The sequence below is a fragment of the Notolepis coatsorum genome (genome assembly GCF_963971535.1).
Source record: "Notolepis coatsorum genome assembly, chromosome: 19".
NCBI classification, from domain to species: domain Eukaryota; kingdom Metazoa; phylum Chordata; class Actinopteri; order Aulopiformes; family Paralepididae; genus Notolepis; species Notolepis coatsorum.
In genome coordinates, this window is record NC_140183.1 from 77392399 (window position 1) to 77409067 (window position 16669).

Sequence of the window (16669 nt, forward strand, 5' to 3'; positions counted from 1 at the left end):
AGCCAGCCCGAGCCAACATGTCGACAACACTGTTTTTTTCACTGGTAGTTTGTGGAAATTAACCAACTTTCCTCTCTCTCACATGGTAAAATTAGTTTGAACAGCCAGGAGCAATACAAACAGAACCACCGCGGTCCCGTTGTTTTGTAGGCAACATTTTATTTGCTGACTGACCCATTCAATATAGGCAGCTAACCAGAGTGTATACACCCAACCCCCGGTATGACGTCAGCAACAAAATGGCCGCGCCCATAATGCTAAATGCTTCAGAAATGTACACAACAAATCGTTTTTTCTTAGAAACTGCTTATTTTTATAACGTGACTTCTTCTGTGGCTTATCTAAATACTAATGTGATGCTATGAATATGTATTTATCGCACTGCTTCATTTCCACTTTAAGGTTAGAACGGTTAAGTTTAGGCGCTGTTAAGGAGCTGGTTAAGGTTAGAGTTTGTCTTAGAGAATGGCAATATTCTTTCTATGGTTAAGGTTAAGGTTAGGCATGGTTAAGGTTAAGGTTAGGCATTGTTTCGGAGTTGGTTAAGGTTAGAACGGTTAAGTTTAGGCGCTGTTAAGGAGCTGGTTAAGGTTAGCGTTTGTCTTAGAGAATGGCAATAGACAGCCTATTTCCGCATTGCCGCTCTCTCGCGCTGCCTCGGTCACATGGTCAAATTGTCACATTCTTGCACTCCTCCGCTGTTAAAAAGCAACACGCGTCCAGTACTGTCCCGCAAATTAATTTCAACAAATGTCCCGCAAAATCGACATGCTGTCCTGCATTTGGATCATACGTATTTGGTCACCCTATAGCCAGGAATGACCCATAGATAGACCTCATCATGAAAGACACAATGAGAAAACAATATTAGAAGAACACATATCAAGATAGACCAAGGGCACAGAGACAATACTAGACATGTCCATGGGAGGCAATAGACGTATTCCACCATTTCTCAGGAGTCGCGCAGTTCAAAGTCTGAATAATAATAATAATAATAATAATAATAATAATAATAATAATAATAATAATAATAATAATAATAATAATAATAATAATAAATAATAATAATAATAATAATAATAATAATAATAATTCATTTATTTTGTATAGCGCTTTTCAATGACCCAAAGTCGCTGAATACGACTCCCGTGTGCAGAACTAATAACAAGTGAACTAACTGGTCCGTACATAATTAGTTGGGTGCCCCCGTCATTAATAATTGTGTAAAATGTTAACAATATGAATACGATGTTTTCAACATGCACATCGTTTTTACAACATTTGAGAGACACTTGAGATCACTATAAGTAGATTACACTAACTTATTAAAAAGCAACATCATGGTAAACCGTATCCATGGAATATAGGAGCTAAGGACACTTAATTTACAAAACGACTTAAATTGCATGCAAGACAGACTTTCAAAATAAAGTGATTTCCTGTAGTTGGTTACACAGTGCCATACAATATGTAATTACAACTTTTCTTTGTGGAAAATTAGACGCTGTTTCTTACCTTCCCCCTCTTTTTAATGTTGACTGTTCCCAAACGACGAGCTACTGTACATAATCAACTTCCTTGTTTGCTGCCTGAATTGACACGTTGCGTTCGTTTATAGTTGGAGGCGTGGGAAGTAGAAGTGGAAAACGAAATACTTCCCAAAGCAGTGAATACCACCGTAGATATCTATATAGAACACTCTATATAGATATCTATGAATACCACGACCACCACAACACCAGAGGGAGTTCCACAAATCACTACTACTTGACCTGACTCCTAGAACCCACCTCACCCCTGCCCACTTTGACAACCTAGGATGGCTTAGAGTAGACGACAGAGTACAGCAACTTGCAATGGGCCTGGTCTACAAGATACACTACGCGACCAAGGTACCCATGTACATGTCAAAATACTTCCCAAAGGTCAGTGAATACCACGATCACAACACCAGAGGGAGCTCCACAAATCATGTAAAACCCAGATTCGGATCAAACAAGGGACTAAACACGTTTCGCAATTATGCCACATCAATGTGGAACGCCCTGCCTAAAGCTGTAAAGGAATGTGAATCACTACCCACCTTCAAAAACACTCTCAAAAAACACCTACGTGAGACTGCTATTCGAAACTGGCCCCTACAAATGTCCTAACCTAGTTGTACAGTAAATGACCAAGTAAGGCTTTGTCAATATTCAAATGTACAGTGTAAAATGTGTGTGTCCCCTTCCCAACCCCCCCCCCCCCCCCCACCTCCAATGTACAGCCCTCACCCAACCCACCCAACCCCACCCCACCCAACCAACCTCCTCCAATGTACAGTTTCTATGCCAAATGTATATACACTCCTTTTCTGGACACTTTTGTATCACAAACAGTACTGTATTTGCAAATCTGATATGTCATAAATGTATAGATGTAGCAGTACTGTCTATCTGTATGTCATGTATGTCATATATGTTATGATGAATTGAAAATGGGGGACCCTGATGTAAACAAGTCGAAAGTCTTTCTCTGGTCTGCATCCCCTTAACAATTGTATGTATTGAGCTGTACTGTACTGTACCCATTCTGCAATCTGTTAATAAACTTTTCAATCAATCAATCAATCAATCAAACGTTCAACCCAGATTCGGCTCAAACAAGGGACTAAACACGTTTCACAATTATGCAACAATAATGCCCTACCCAAAACCGTGAAGGAATGTGAATCCCCACTCTCCTTCAAAACCGCTCTCAAAGAGCACCGGGTGGCTGCAATTAGAAACGGGCCAATGTAAATGTCCAAATCTCTTTTTACTACACACAGTTCTGTATATCTGGTTGTCGTGTATGTATGTCATAATGTCAAGCCGAAAGTCTTTCTCTGGTCTGCATCCCCTTAACAATTGTGTGTATTGAGCTGTACTGTATTGTACCCATTCTGCAATCTGTTAATAAAATGTTCAATCAATCAATCAGTGATGTATGAAAATGGGGGAACGCGTGAATATTTTCCCTAACAGGGTTGCACTTCCACGTTCGGTTTGCACAATCTGATTGGCCCCTGACGTTTCTGGTCATGTGACATGTGCGCCAATCGTGTGACACCTGTTTCTATCACCGGTTAAGCTTAGGCACTCTTTCGAAGTTGGTTAAGGTTAGCGTTTGTCTTAGAGCAGGGTGATAGAACACCAGCCCTGATTCCAAACTGTAACCTTAACCAACTTCGAAAGAGTCGCCTAAGCTTAACCAGTGATAAACTAGGCGTTAGGTAGTTTGCAGGCTGTTCGAGGCGGAAATAGGCGCAGAAACAGGCGGCACGCGATTGGCGCACATGTCACATGACCAGAAACGTCAGTGGCCAATCAGATTGCGCAAACCGAACGCGGAACCCGTTAGGGAAAATATTCACGCTGGGGGGACCCGAATCACCCGATGTAAACAAGACAAAAGTATTTTTCTGGTCTGCATCCGTTTTGTATTGAGCTGTACTTATTGTTGTCTCACTGACTGTTCTGTCCTGTTTTTGCACTTATTTATTTATTATTATGTTATTCCTATTTGTGAAAAAGATCATGCACTGTAATGTCGAATCACGTTCCATTTGTATTACAATATGGTGCATAAAGTAATCTGAATCTGTACTGTATTTTACCCATTCTGCAATCTGTTAATAAAGTTTTCAATCAATCAATCAATCTCCGACCTACAAAGTCCGAAACACATGGATGCTCATATTCTCTGCATTGCTTTTATTCTGTCTATTTTACTTATGTGAAGCCCTTTGGCCTGCAATTCTAACAAATTATGTTTATTATTGCTATTATTATTATTATTATTAATACAATCCAGTTCATACAATCTTATATATTTTCGTAAATCGTACCTGAGCTTGCGACTAGGACCTCAGAGTTGATTTTTGTATTTGTATTTTTCCTAGTAGGAAGTCAGAATTTCCAACCTTCGAGTTATAATGGAATGCAACATTATAGCAGTGGGAAGTGACAGAGAGTAGGTGTGGGGGTATGTTGGCACATGTTTTATGGGTAGTGTGTTTGATTGATTGATTGAAAAGTTTATTAACAGATTGCAGAATGGGTACAGTACAGTACATCTCAATACATACAATTGTTAAGGGGATGCAGACCAGAGAAAGACTTTCGTCTTGTTTCCACCAGGGTCCCCCATTTTCAATTCATCATAACATATATGACATACATGACATACAGATAGACAGTACTGCTACATCTATACATTTATGACATATCAGATTTGCAAATACAGTACTGTTTGTGATACAAAAGTGTCCAGAAAAGGAGTGTATATACATTTGGCGTAGAAACTGTACATTGGAGGAGGTTGGTGGGGTGGGGTTGGGTGAGGGCTGTACATTGGAGGTGGGGGGGGGGGGGGGGGTTGGGTAGGGGACACACACACATTTTACACTGTACATTGGAATGTTGACAAAGCCTTACTTGGTCATTTACTGTACAACTAGGTTAGGACATTTGTAGGGGCCAGTTTCGAATTGCAGTCTCACGTAGGTGTTTTTTGAGAGTGTTTTTGAAGGTGGGTAGTGATTCACATTCCTTTACAGCTTTAGGCAGGGCGTTCCACATTGATGTGGCATAATTGCGAAACGTGTTTAGTCCCTTGTTTGAGCCGAATCTGGGTTTTACATGATTTGTGGAGCTCCCTCTGGTGTTGTGATCGTGGTATTCACTGACCTTTGGGAAGTATTTTGACATGTACATGGGTACCTTGGTCGCGTAGTGTATCTTGTAGACCAGGCCCATTGCAAGTTGCTGTACTCTGTCGTCTACTCTAAGCCATCCTAGGTTGTCAAAGTGGGCAGGGGTGAGGTGGGTTCTAGGAGTCAGGTCAAGTAGTAGTCTGACTAGCTTGTTTTGAGATGTTTGTAATTTGTTTTTTAGTGCCTTTGAGGTGCTTTGGTACCATGAGGTGCAAGCATAGTCGTAGTACCCTTGAATGAGTGCTCCTGCTAGAGTCTTCAGGGTATTCTTGTTTACCAGAGAGGAGATCCGGTACAAGAATCGCGTTCGTTGGTTGACTTTTTTTATTACATTGGATGCCATTTTGTCACAGGAAAGATTAGCCTCTAGGATGGAACCCAGGTAGGTAATTTCATCTTTCCTTGTGACAATATTGTCACCCACTGTAACCGAGAAGCCGTCAGTCTTGCTGAGTTTGTTATTTGAACCGAAGAGAATGGACTCTGTTTTGCCCATGTGTAATGATAGTTTGTTGTCAGCGAGCCATATGCAGATTTTGCCTAGTTCCGAGCTGAGGGCTTTTTCAACCTGTAACTTGTTCTTGTCAGAGACCAGCAGGGCTGAGTCGTCCGCAAACAGGAACAAGTTGCAGTCACAAGCTGACGACATGTCATTTGCATAAATTAGGAATAGTAGCGGTCCTAGTATGCTTCCTTGTGGCAGCATAATGACTTGAAGAGGCCATGGATATTACTCGTGGTCATTTACTAGCTGCACAAGATCACGTGGCATGGAATCCAGACGCTGACGAAGCTTTTGAGGAAGTGAAAAGGGCTCCTCAGTATTGGGCCTGACCCAGACAGACCCAACTATGCCTTTTACACACAAACGGTTGATTGTAAAAATGGATTCATGACCTCAAAAACATGGAACTAAAATGTGACCTGTGGGTTTCTACTCTAGTATATTAGATACAGTGGCCAGAGCAATGTCGATATGTCTACAAGCAGTCACAGCTGCATCAATGGCAGTACAAGCAATGAGTTCAATAGTATATCAAGTTCAAGTTTTGTTTTATTTGTCACATATTTACAGTGAAATGCTTGGTTCTGTATGAGCCCCCTGCTTCATACAGTAAAAAATAATAAAGTCCAAACACTATAAAATATACAACCTAAAGTACAAAAATTAGGCAGGGATGTAGTCACTAGTGCAAATCCCTTTGTAATAGATAGATTAAAACATGTTAACGGTGAGTGTTATAAAGTGAGTGTGGATGTGTGTGCACCGACTGTAGATGGATCAACCCTTAACACTCCTCGTTCGGTTTCAGTACTGTTATTACAACATAAGACAGCCTACATTTACCTTTAGTCATTTAGCTGACGCTTTTATCCAAAGTGACTTACACATTCTGTAAAAGTCAGCAGGAAGGGTAGAACTCTGGCAGCTAAGGGCACATAACATTGTTAGTCAAACAGTGTTGAACCTGAGTGCTACAGACTTGAGTCCATATTAGCATAGTAGGTAATAATACATATAGGTACGGTAGATTCCTTAGTAGCAAAGTGCATATTTGGACCCCAGTAAGACTAGCTACCGCTAAGGCGTCAGCTAATGGGGATCAGTTTAAATAAATACTAGTAAAAGACGGTGCAAAGGTCGCCAGTGAGACATTGGAGTTGTACGGCAGTACTGCTATCACAATCACCATAGAGCAGGGGTCAGCAATCTTAGGCATGAGTGCCACCAGAGATTGTGCGGTTTCTACCAATAAATCTATAGTATTTTGCTTTGTTTTATCATAAATTATAAAAGGAGGGAAATTATGGGAAAATACTGTTTGCAACTAACATGCAGATGCATGTTTGAGTGGTCTATTTTGCAAATTGTTATGTTTATATTCAATTATTTATTATTGTACTTCTCCACACAGAGCACATAGACAAGAACTCTGTCCCTTGTTTTCACAAAAGCCTCAGTCTCTGCAACATAGCAACTTTGTTATCTCTCCTCCTTGCAGCTGGCATTCCATAAATTATAACATTGAAAACGGCTGTAATCGACACACTAACACAAACTCACTTTTCTGTACATGGACTGAAAGAAAGGTGTTCATTCTCTGTTGCACTGTGTTCATGTAATGTCCACTGTGTGGCTGCTGTTTTTAACCTGAATTCGCATTCGCTTGAAACTAAACTAAAGAGACTTCTCATGACACTCAAGAGACAAGACCTTTTATTACAAAATATTCTCTTTTGTACAATGTCAATAAAATGTATCAGACATCCGCCTATTATTACTTTTCATTTAACAACATTTGATTCTTATTTTTTTGACGAATCAGCATGAAAACTATTACAAAGTGATTTTTTTTAATATATATCAGGAATTGAGGTGAACTACCGGTACGTTTGTTATAGAATAGTAATATAATAGAATCATTCAGAATATGGCTGTTTCCTCTAATGGAATTGGGAAGCTGACAGGAGATTTCTGAGACACGTCGCCACAAGTGAAGGATCACTCCGGCTGACAGGCAGACCTTTGGGTTAAAACCTTGTGTGAAAATGTCACGACCATCACAGGTGAAACCCCTTGTCCCTCCTTTTTCTCCATTTAGCCATTTCTCCAAGTGATCCTCCAAAGATGGTGACCGGTCTCCATCGCAACGATCCTAACTTCCTGGGCCCAAAGACAATAACCAATAGTAATAATTCCACAGAAACTTGCAACTAAAATTCTTTCTTTTACAATATAAAAACAATAGGGATTTTCACACATTTGTAGAGCACAGAGCGTAGACTTATTAGTTTGACTGACTGGACAAAAATGACGGAGATAGACATTTCTTTTTATTAGAAAGATTCACCATCTTTCCATGTGTCTAGAATCTGCCCAAAAAAGCAAGTTTACATCAGATTTTAGTATCAGAGAGATTCTCCGAATACAGATACCCTATTTTAACTCGCCATATCCAACACCAGTATCAGTGTATCACTATTAATGAACTCATGACAACCCAAACCACCCCTACTTCAGATCACAGCACAGGGCTTTATGGAAGACCGTCCCAATGAGCAGCTTTCCTCCGTAGGGAGCTGCTACAGAGGAGCCCATGATCACATGTCCGTCGTCAGCGTACACCTGGGTCACCACCGGCTGCTCGGAGTGGATGTTCTGGATGCGGATGACCTATTTGGAATAACAATTCACTTTCATTCACCAAGTACAGTGAATGAATGCTGTAGGAGCCAGTTTCAGTATTCTCTATGGTTTATGGTGTTGTATTGTTAGTTGTACTGACACTTTAGGTGGTGGGCGTGTTCACTGGGGCTTTGGCGGCAATGGTAGTATTCATATGGGATTTCATTCACTTTTCACCGGTGTTGACATTGACGGAGAGAGAGGGGTTGAGCTCGGGGAGGGTATACGCAACAAGACACACACACAATCTTCCGGTAACTGGTACCAGTTTATGTTTTTACGTGTGTTTCGCAAAGTGAAAGAATAAATAGTTTTAACGCATATACTGGATGTGGAACTCAATTATTTTACGATGCGTGTCAGTGTTTTATACTCTTTTGACAGCCTACATGTAGCTGCAACAAATGCACTTAAGTAAATACTGTACAGGACCTCGTATGAAATGCAGGTATGAGTGCAAAAGATATTAGAATATAAATGAATTCAAACTGTTTGCAGTGTGGACATAATTATAGTGTGACTCACTATATATACTTGTACCATTTGTACGCAGACCAAATACAGAAGAGGTGGTGACTAGGGATGTCCGATATTATCGGCCTACCGATATTATCGGCCGATATTGGTATTCAAATGTAATATCGGAAATGATTGGTATCCGTTTTCATTTTTTTTTTACATTTATTTAACCTTTATTTACCCAGGCAAGCAAGTAAGAACAAATTCTTATTTGATTTATTGTCAAAAGTATGCATAATGTTGTGTTAATTCCACGACAAGAGATATGTAATGTTAATTACCTGAAATTATTCCGTTTTTTGGGGGGGGGGGGGGAAACCCTGCATATATCGGCATTGGTTGATATCGGTACCGGAAATTAATAGTTGGACAATATCGGTATATCGGATATCGGTAAAAAAGCCAATATGGAACATCCCTAGTTGTGACCACAAAATGTGAATGCAGATGGACAGATTATATGTACTGACTGATAGGAACCCCACCCCCAAATGCACTCCAGCTAAAATGCCAAAATACCAGATTGTTTGCCTCACTAGGTTGCGTAATGTTTGCCACATTTCAGACTACTATACCAAAGTACACAATGTGTTTTCTTGCAAATCAACAGATCAAGTGAAAACATTTTGTACACATCTGTAGGTACTATATCTATATCTGTACATATCCCTTACATACTCTTACTAGTTACGCTGCTGGCCAGTATGACTACTACGACTACTACCATACTGTCTTTATACCTGTATCACTGTACATATTGGTATTACAACTCTGTACATACAGTACATCTGATTAGCACTACACCCAGTAGGATCTATATATTTTATACCCAGTGTACTCATCTGTACATTGTATATTACTATTGCACTTTACTGTTACATTTGCACTCGGGTTGGATGCCAAACTTCTTTACGTTGTACTGTACTTGTGCTGTATAATGACAATACATTTGAATCTAATCTAATTATTGCTAGTAGTGAATGAACAAACCTCTGATCCAGGAGGATCCTCTACGGTATGCTGCAGAAGTTTCCAGCCATTAGGGTGACAGCCCAACCACAAGTCACCCGTTTCAGGGTCGACTTCCACGTTGTCACATAGTGAACCGACAGCCACAGTCTGGTGAGGTGCAAGGAGAGAGAGTTACCGCAGGGCTGCTTACACACCATTAGTATTGCATTGCTATGATGGCTTCTGTTAAAAAACAAGTCACGGGCGACTGGGTAGCGCAGAGGACTAAGCACTCGCCTACAAACGCAGAGACTCTGGGATCGAATCCAGCTGTCAGCGATACCTCCGGCTTGGTCAGTCGTCCCTACTAACACAATTGGCAGTGTTAGCGGGTGGGAAGCCGGTGGGGTATGTGTCCTGGTCGTTGTAAAACTGCGACTCCTACTGGTCGGTTGGGGTGCCTGTTCAGCCGGGAGGGGATCTGGGGGAAATAGCGTGAACCTCCGCTACGTTACGTTCCCCCAGTGAAACTTCTCGCAGTCAGGTGAAAAGAAGCGGCTGGCGACTCCACATGTATCGGAGGAGGCATGTGGTAGTTAATCTAGACCCTCCCCAGGCCGACAGTGGACGCAATGCAGTGCAGTGCACGCAATGACCAGGAAGGGAATTGGCATAGCGACAAAAATTCGGATGGGTGAAAAATACAGAAAGCCCAAAAAAAAATAGAATAAAAAGAAATTAAAAATAATAAGTCACTTGATTTGCAGTAAACTCTTCCAACCTTTACTAGTTACGCAGCTGGCCAGTATGACTTACTACCATATTGTCTTTATACCTGTATCACAGTACATATTAATACTACAACTCTGTACATACATCTGATAGTAGTACGGATTTATATATTTTATACCCAGTTTAATCACCTGTACGTTATATATTACTATTGCACTTTACTGATGCATTTGCACTCTGGTTGGATGCCAAACTTATTTTTGTTGTACTGTATAATGACAATATATTTGAATCTAATGAGACAGCTAAAGATAAGAGTCTTGAAAATGACAGGCCATGTCAAATACTTTATACGTTTATACGTTTATACTCATCCCTTTGGTTAGAAAATACTTTATGATTAATCATCATGCTTTCTTTGCTTACCTTGGTAAAGAATATTGCTCAATGAATAGAACAACCATACGATTGATAGATCAGTGGGAACAATTTCAATTCTTGACAGCAGTATCTAACCAGTATCTATCTAACCAGTGCAGTTTCTAATCCGTTCGCTATTTCCTTTACCTTCAAAGTGGCCAAAGTGTTGTCCTCCTTTCTCTCAAGAACATGTACATTGTGGTCAAATATATCCACCACATATATGTGCCTACAATAGAAACAGAACATGAATAGGATCAGACAAAGTGATCTTTGCATTCTTGTATATTTGATCTTGAGTCAGAAACCCTCCCCTGATTATAACCGTACGTTTTATCTGGAGATATATTGATGCCATTTGCAAAATAATATCCCTCAGACACCACTTTGACTTCTTCTGGGCTGTAGTACACAACATTGCACCACGACAGGCCTAGGAGGAGCTCCAGTTGTCTCAGATAGCCCAGGACAAAGTAATGATCGTTGGTTGCATAGAAGCTCTCGACTCCAACTGCAACAATGTCATTCACACTGAAAGGCAGAGCAGAAAGAATTTGAATCAGAAAGGTCTTTATTGCCAAGGAATTTGATTTGGTCGTTTGGTGCGAGATTAACAGACAGACAATTATGCTAGAATAAAATTAAATGGAATATAAACTAAATTAAAATAGAAGTCGAATATAATAGAATTATAAAATAGACCAGGGCTGCACGATGTGGTTGAGTATAATATATACACTAATTTGAATAAAAATAACAATACAGTGGGATGGAATATGTAAGGGATAATGTATAGCTACGAGGTCATTGTCGCAAAATAATTGACGACAGAGTTTAAAATACCGAGCCGCCTGTTTTAAACGTCAGTGAAGGTCAATTATTTTGCGACAATGATCGAGTATAGCTATACATTATCCCGCTTATTACATGGCTAACTTACTAACAATATACCTAATTCATTTTACATCGACTCGCAACACTGGTTCTGGCTCCGCTCGTCGCTCCGCCCCCTGTCATCGCCGGCAGCTTCCCCGGCAGCAGAACACCGGCAGTGTCTGATTGCACTGATGTCAGTGGGCTTGATTGCAAACAGCTGCGCACAGCGGTCATTATTGTTCCACAGCGGTCATTATTGTGTGATAACTGACCTCTGATGCGCGCTATTGACCAATCACAAGCAAGCATTTCGGCGAATGTGAAAACGCCATGTAATAATTAGATATAGACATAATAGATATACAATGCAGATATGTGTAAATGATAGTTTTAGAAGTACCCTTCTTAAATAAAGGGGAATGTCACCCATTTTAAGAATAAAATTTGTTTGTAGAATTCTGTGCACCGGCACAGTTCAGTCAGTATTCATGAAAACGCTCCACTTTGCAAGCTCTGACTTTGTGAGGCCATAAAATGTTTGTGTGAGCTCTTACACCCAAAGTAGGTACTCAGTCTGGTACAAGCCTTCTAGGAATGCTATAATATAAAACTATTTTGGGTGTAAGAGCTCACACAAAACAATGTATGGCCTCATAGAATCAAAGCCTCATTCGTTGTCTACGGGGCAACCCCAGATTTTACATTCAAGTTCAAGTTTCTTTATTAGTTGTCATACAGAATAGAGAATACTTTTATATAAAATGCTTCTTTCTGTTTTGCTCCAGAGATTGTGCTAGATAAAAATTGATAAGTATAACATAAGTATAGTAAGTATAAAATAGAAGTCAAGTACGTAGACAAAAGTGTTCAATATATACATATATACAATGTACAATGCAGAGTAGAAAAGTAACTGAGTTACAATACAATATACTATACAGTACAAAGCAGAAATGGGATGAGGTACAATTTAGGTACAATTTACAGTAAGGTGTAATGAGGTATGGGTTGTAGTGCAAATTCTTTACCAATAAATATAAAGTGTGTTTAGGTGTCTAAAGTGGGTAAAGTGGGTGCTGCAGTGAGTTGTTTGTTTAAAGTGAGTGTGTGCATGTGGATGCGTGTGCTGCGAGTGCATTTGATGGTTGTTACATAGTGTTATTGTCATTTAGCATTCTGATGGCCTGAGACATCTCAGTGACATCACCAATCAGATGGTTCCCTCTCCGATTTCTGATTTCTAGCTTTAAGGCGAGACACTGCAGGTGAATAGTCAAATATACTTTTTTTGTTGATTTTGAGATTTTGTTATATTTTGCTTCCTAAACATGTCTTCTATGAAACTAGTGACAATAAAACGTCAATAACACACATTTAGTGGTTTATTTTACATCATTTTGCCTTATTGCATCCATAAATGTGCACACATTTAATGGGGAAGTGCCTCATTTGCATATATAAACATACATTTCAGAAAACTTGCAATATATTTTTTCTTAGTTTATATGTACATAACAAATTGGGAAAGTTTCATAGTGATATCTATTCAAATATTTTTTGCCTATTAGGGGGTACTACACTGTACTACACTGTTTGTAGCCTGTGTGTAGTTCTGTTCAGTTCAATAACATCATTATTATTATTATTATTCAGTTATCAGGCATGTGTTTAGGTTGTCTATTACTAATGGTTTGATTAGGTATTGTGTTTGTAAATATCTGTTTAAAAAAAAAAGTATGGCATTTTACAATACAGAACTTTGAAGGCGTTTTCCCAAAAATGAGTTTTAAGAGTTTTTCCTCATACTCTGAGCCAGAAATCTCCACTTCAGTAGCACTCACATACACCAAAACTTCCAGTTCTATTCATATCTATGTTCTGAAGGTATTTACAGAAGGGTTTGTTGATATCGCATTCATACCCTGATTTATATCACATTTTATTCCTAAAAACATGGCGAAATATGGAATTTTACCATAAAAATGGACTGAATGGAGTATTTTCTGATTTATGGAGTGATAAAAAGAGATATCCAAAATCCCCTCTGTAATAACCTTTGGCTCTAATATGTCAACAAAATGAAACTATAATTTTGAAAATGGCTTTATCCAATGTTCAGATTTCTGTCCTGGAATTATATGCAAATTAGTGCATATTTAAGTAGATCATGCCTCATTTGCATATTTAAACATACAATTTCAGAAAACTTGTAATACAAAAAAGTCTTGTCTTAATATAAGTAATCAACTGGGGAAGTTTCATTGTGATATCTATTAGTTAATTTTTTTACCCTATTCACCTGCAGTGTCTCCCCTTAAGAGAGCAGTGTGTGTGTGTGTGTGTGTGTGTGTGTGTGTGTGTTCACAAATAATGACTGAGGCACAGGAGGAACTATGTAAATTCTTCAAATGAGTGGCGTACCCAAGTCCATCTCTTAAGTCTCCTCAACTATCTGAAATTCATAGATGTACTGTATTACTGTACCTGTGAAGAAGGTCATGCTTTATGGTTTTCATATGAACTAGGGAGTGGTCCTCCTCAACAAACTGGAAGATCTCCACTTGGCTTTCATGTTGCAGGGGGTGATTGACAACAAATAGGTATACTGCGTTATCTGGAAAGTTGCAAAGCAAAAGGGTTAAAGCATTAACATTCAGCACATGAGAACACATCTTTGGCCAAATTGAACGTTCACACGATTAACTGAATTGTTTCAATTGAAATAATATAATTAATGGGAATTTGGAAAACAGCAGAAGTGCACGTCTCAGGGGTCTGGGTCCAAGCTAGATTTCCCAGGGATGACCAATCACCTGATATCATAATGGACCTAGTGTTTCTGGGTGTGAGTGAAGCCAGTCTTGCCAGATTCTTTGCAATCTCTCAATTATTATGCTTTAAAAAAAATATAAATATTATATATATATAATATATATATATATATATAATTGTTCTGCTGCTACCATCTGCACTAACCGGCTCGGCCAGTCCTTTGTACCAGCGGCCATCAGGCTCCACAGCAGTGGGCAGGGATCACTGCCAGCAGCCGGAGAACTAACGGCAGCAGAACTCGAGAACTACTAGGAGTGTCTGACCAACGAGTGTCATATGAGAATGGCGTATATCACGCGAGTTAGGGTACCTTATGTATACTGCACCCGTGTATATTGTATCATTTACTTACTCATGGTATATATTTAGATTCTAGTGTTTATTGTAACCATATTTATTGTAATGTATAATATAACTGATAGGGCATACAGACCCTCATTTGCACCTTTGATCACACTGCCTACTCGCTCAGATGTGTATAATCATCAGAGTTAATTATATTGTTTACACTGCCTAATTTTACTTTTCTACTGTACTATAATTGTAATATAATCTTCCGGAAGGTTCCCGGTTAGAATCCGGCACCTCCCGGCACCGTGTCAACGTGTCCTTGAGCAAGACACTTAGCCGCCAACTGCTCCCGACAAGCAGGTCGACTCCACTGTCAGGGTGTGAATGTGTGAGTTTGGATAAAGGCGCAATATAAATGCAGTCCATTTACTTTGCACACCCTACACCCCAGACTGTGACCATCATACTATAATCTAGTGCTATTGTATCATAGTTTATGCTGCCACTTTGCCTTAATATTGTAATTATTGTATTGCGAGTATTGTTTTTGTTGCCATTTTATTGCTGCTGCAGGGCTGAGGAGCCAGGACAAAATAAGTCCCACTCTATTATTGTGCTCTAAAGGTGTAAATGATGATAATAAAAGCTCTGAATCTGAAATCTGAATCCTGTGTTGCAGTATTGGCTAGATGGATATTGTATTCTTTCATATTGCAATATCAGTATCAATCTAATAATTTGTTCAGCCCTTATATGCATGCATGGGTATATGAATGTTGATTATTACACCAACAAAACTTGTGTAGAATGTGAGAGTTAAGACTCCCTTCCCCCCTCTCTTTGATGATCTCCTTCCACCCATCTTTCCTTCCTACCCCCATTCTCCAACTTTCCATTATGTCCCCAAAATGTCACGACACCCCTATAAGTTGTGTATTCCTGTGACCCCCACCCCTTCCAGTTTGTGTGTATAAAGATGTTTGAAGATCCAGTGGGGGGGTCTCTCTGTCGGTGGTGCTCGTTGAGTCATCCAGCCTAACTCTTACTATTTTGTATTGATACTTTTTTTCTGTATTTTTCACCCATCCCAATTTAGTCGTTACCGATACAAGTGGAGTCGCCAGCCGCTTCTTTTCACCTGACAGCGAGTTTCACTGGGGGAACGTAACACGTGCAGAGGTTCACGCCATTTCCCCCAGGTCCCCTTCCTGCTGAACAGGCGCCCCGACCGACCAGGAGGAGTCGCCGTTTACAACGACCAGGACAAGGACACTGACATACCCCGCCGGCTTCCCACCCGCTAACACTGCCAATTGTGTTAGTAGGGACGACTGACCAAGCCGGAGGTACCGCTGACAGCTGGATTAGATCCCAGAGTCTCTGCGGTGGTAGGCGAGTGCTTAGTCTACTGCGCTACCCAGCCGCTCCTAAGGGATCATTCCATTTTAATCATTTCATATTTTATGACAATTTTACAATTTAATGCAATGACGTTATATGACTTTCTGTTTGATGAGACGTGTCGTTGCTCTTACCACTTTCATCTGTGTATACACTGATTCCATGAGGATTGAAGGAGTCTAGGTCAAAGCCCCTTGGCATGCGCAGCTCAACTGGTTTCACTCTAGAATCTTGCAGATCAATGGAGAAAATCTTTCCAGGAGCATCCGATAATGATGGCATCCCAGGGTACTTCAAACCCTTAGAATTCAGAAATATTGAATGTTAAATGTAATAGACTACTGAAAAACAAACTTTTGTTTTAACACTAAGGCACATGAGTGTTCAAATAAAATAAAATTGTTGGATACAAAAATAATGATAGCTGTCAAAAGTAAACGAAGTATCCAAAATGGTATGCTTACAGTGCTGATAAGTGCAAGTCCATTTGGAAGTATCGTTATATCCTCTGATCCATAGTCTGTACACACAGACAGACACACAGACAGACACACAGATACACACACACACAAAATATGAGTCACTAAGACGGTTGGAATTGGTTGGAAAGGCTGTGGTCACATTGGACGCCTTTTTAAACGTGCCATTGCCTTTTTTTCTATTGTTTTCAGTGGTTGTCGCGACAGGTGTGCGTATCCTCCAATTTAGCTGTCAATTGAAAA

The 16669-nt window shown here is 39.8% G+C and overlaps 1 protein-coding gene across 1 annotated transcript; it reads right to left on the reverse strand.

Annotated features, from left to right (window-relative positions):
* Positions 1–5774: 5774 nt before the first annotated feature.
* LOC311245712 (serum paraoxonase/arylesterase 2-like) lies at positions 5775–16462 on the reverse strand. Its single transcript, XM_084335660.1, has 7 exons — positions 16412–16462; positions 16082–16247; positions 13908–14037; positions 10878–11078; positions 10695–10776; positions 9435–9563; positions 5775–7913 (listed from the first exon to the last, which is right to left on the reverse strand). The coding sequence occupies exons 2-7, from the start codon at positions 16227–16229 to the stop codon at positions 7752–7754; spliced, it is 852 nt and encodes a 283-aa protein (XP_084191786.1). The 5' UTR covers positions 16230–16247; positions 16412–16462; the 3' UTR covers positions 5775–7751.
* Between the last annotated feature and the right edge of the window lie 207 nt (positions 16463–16669).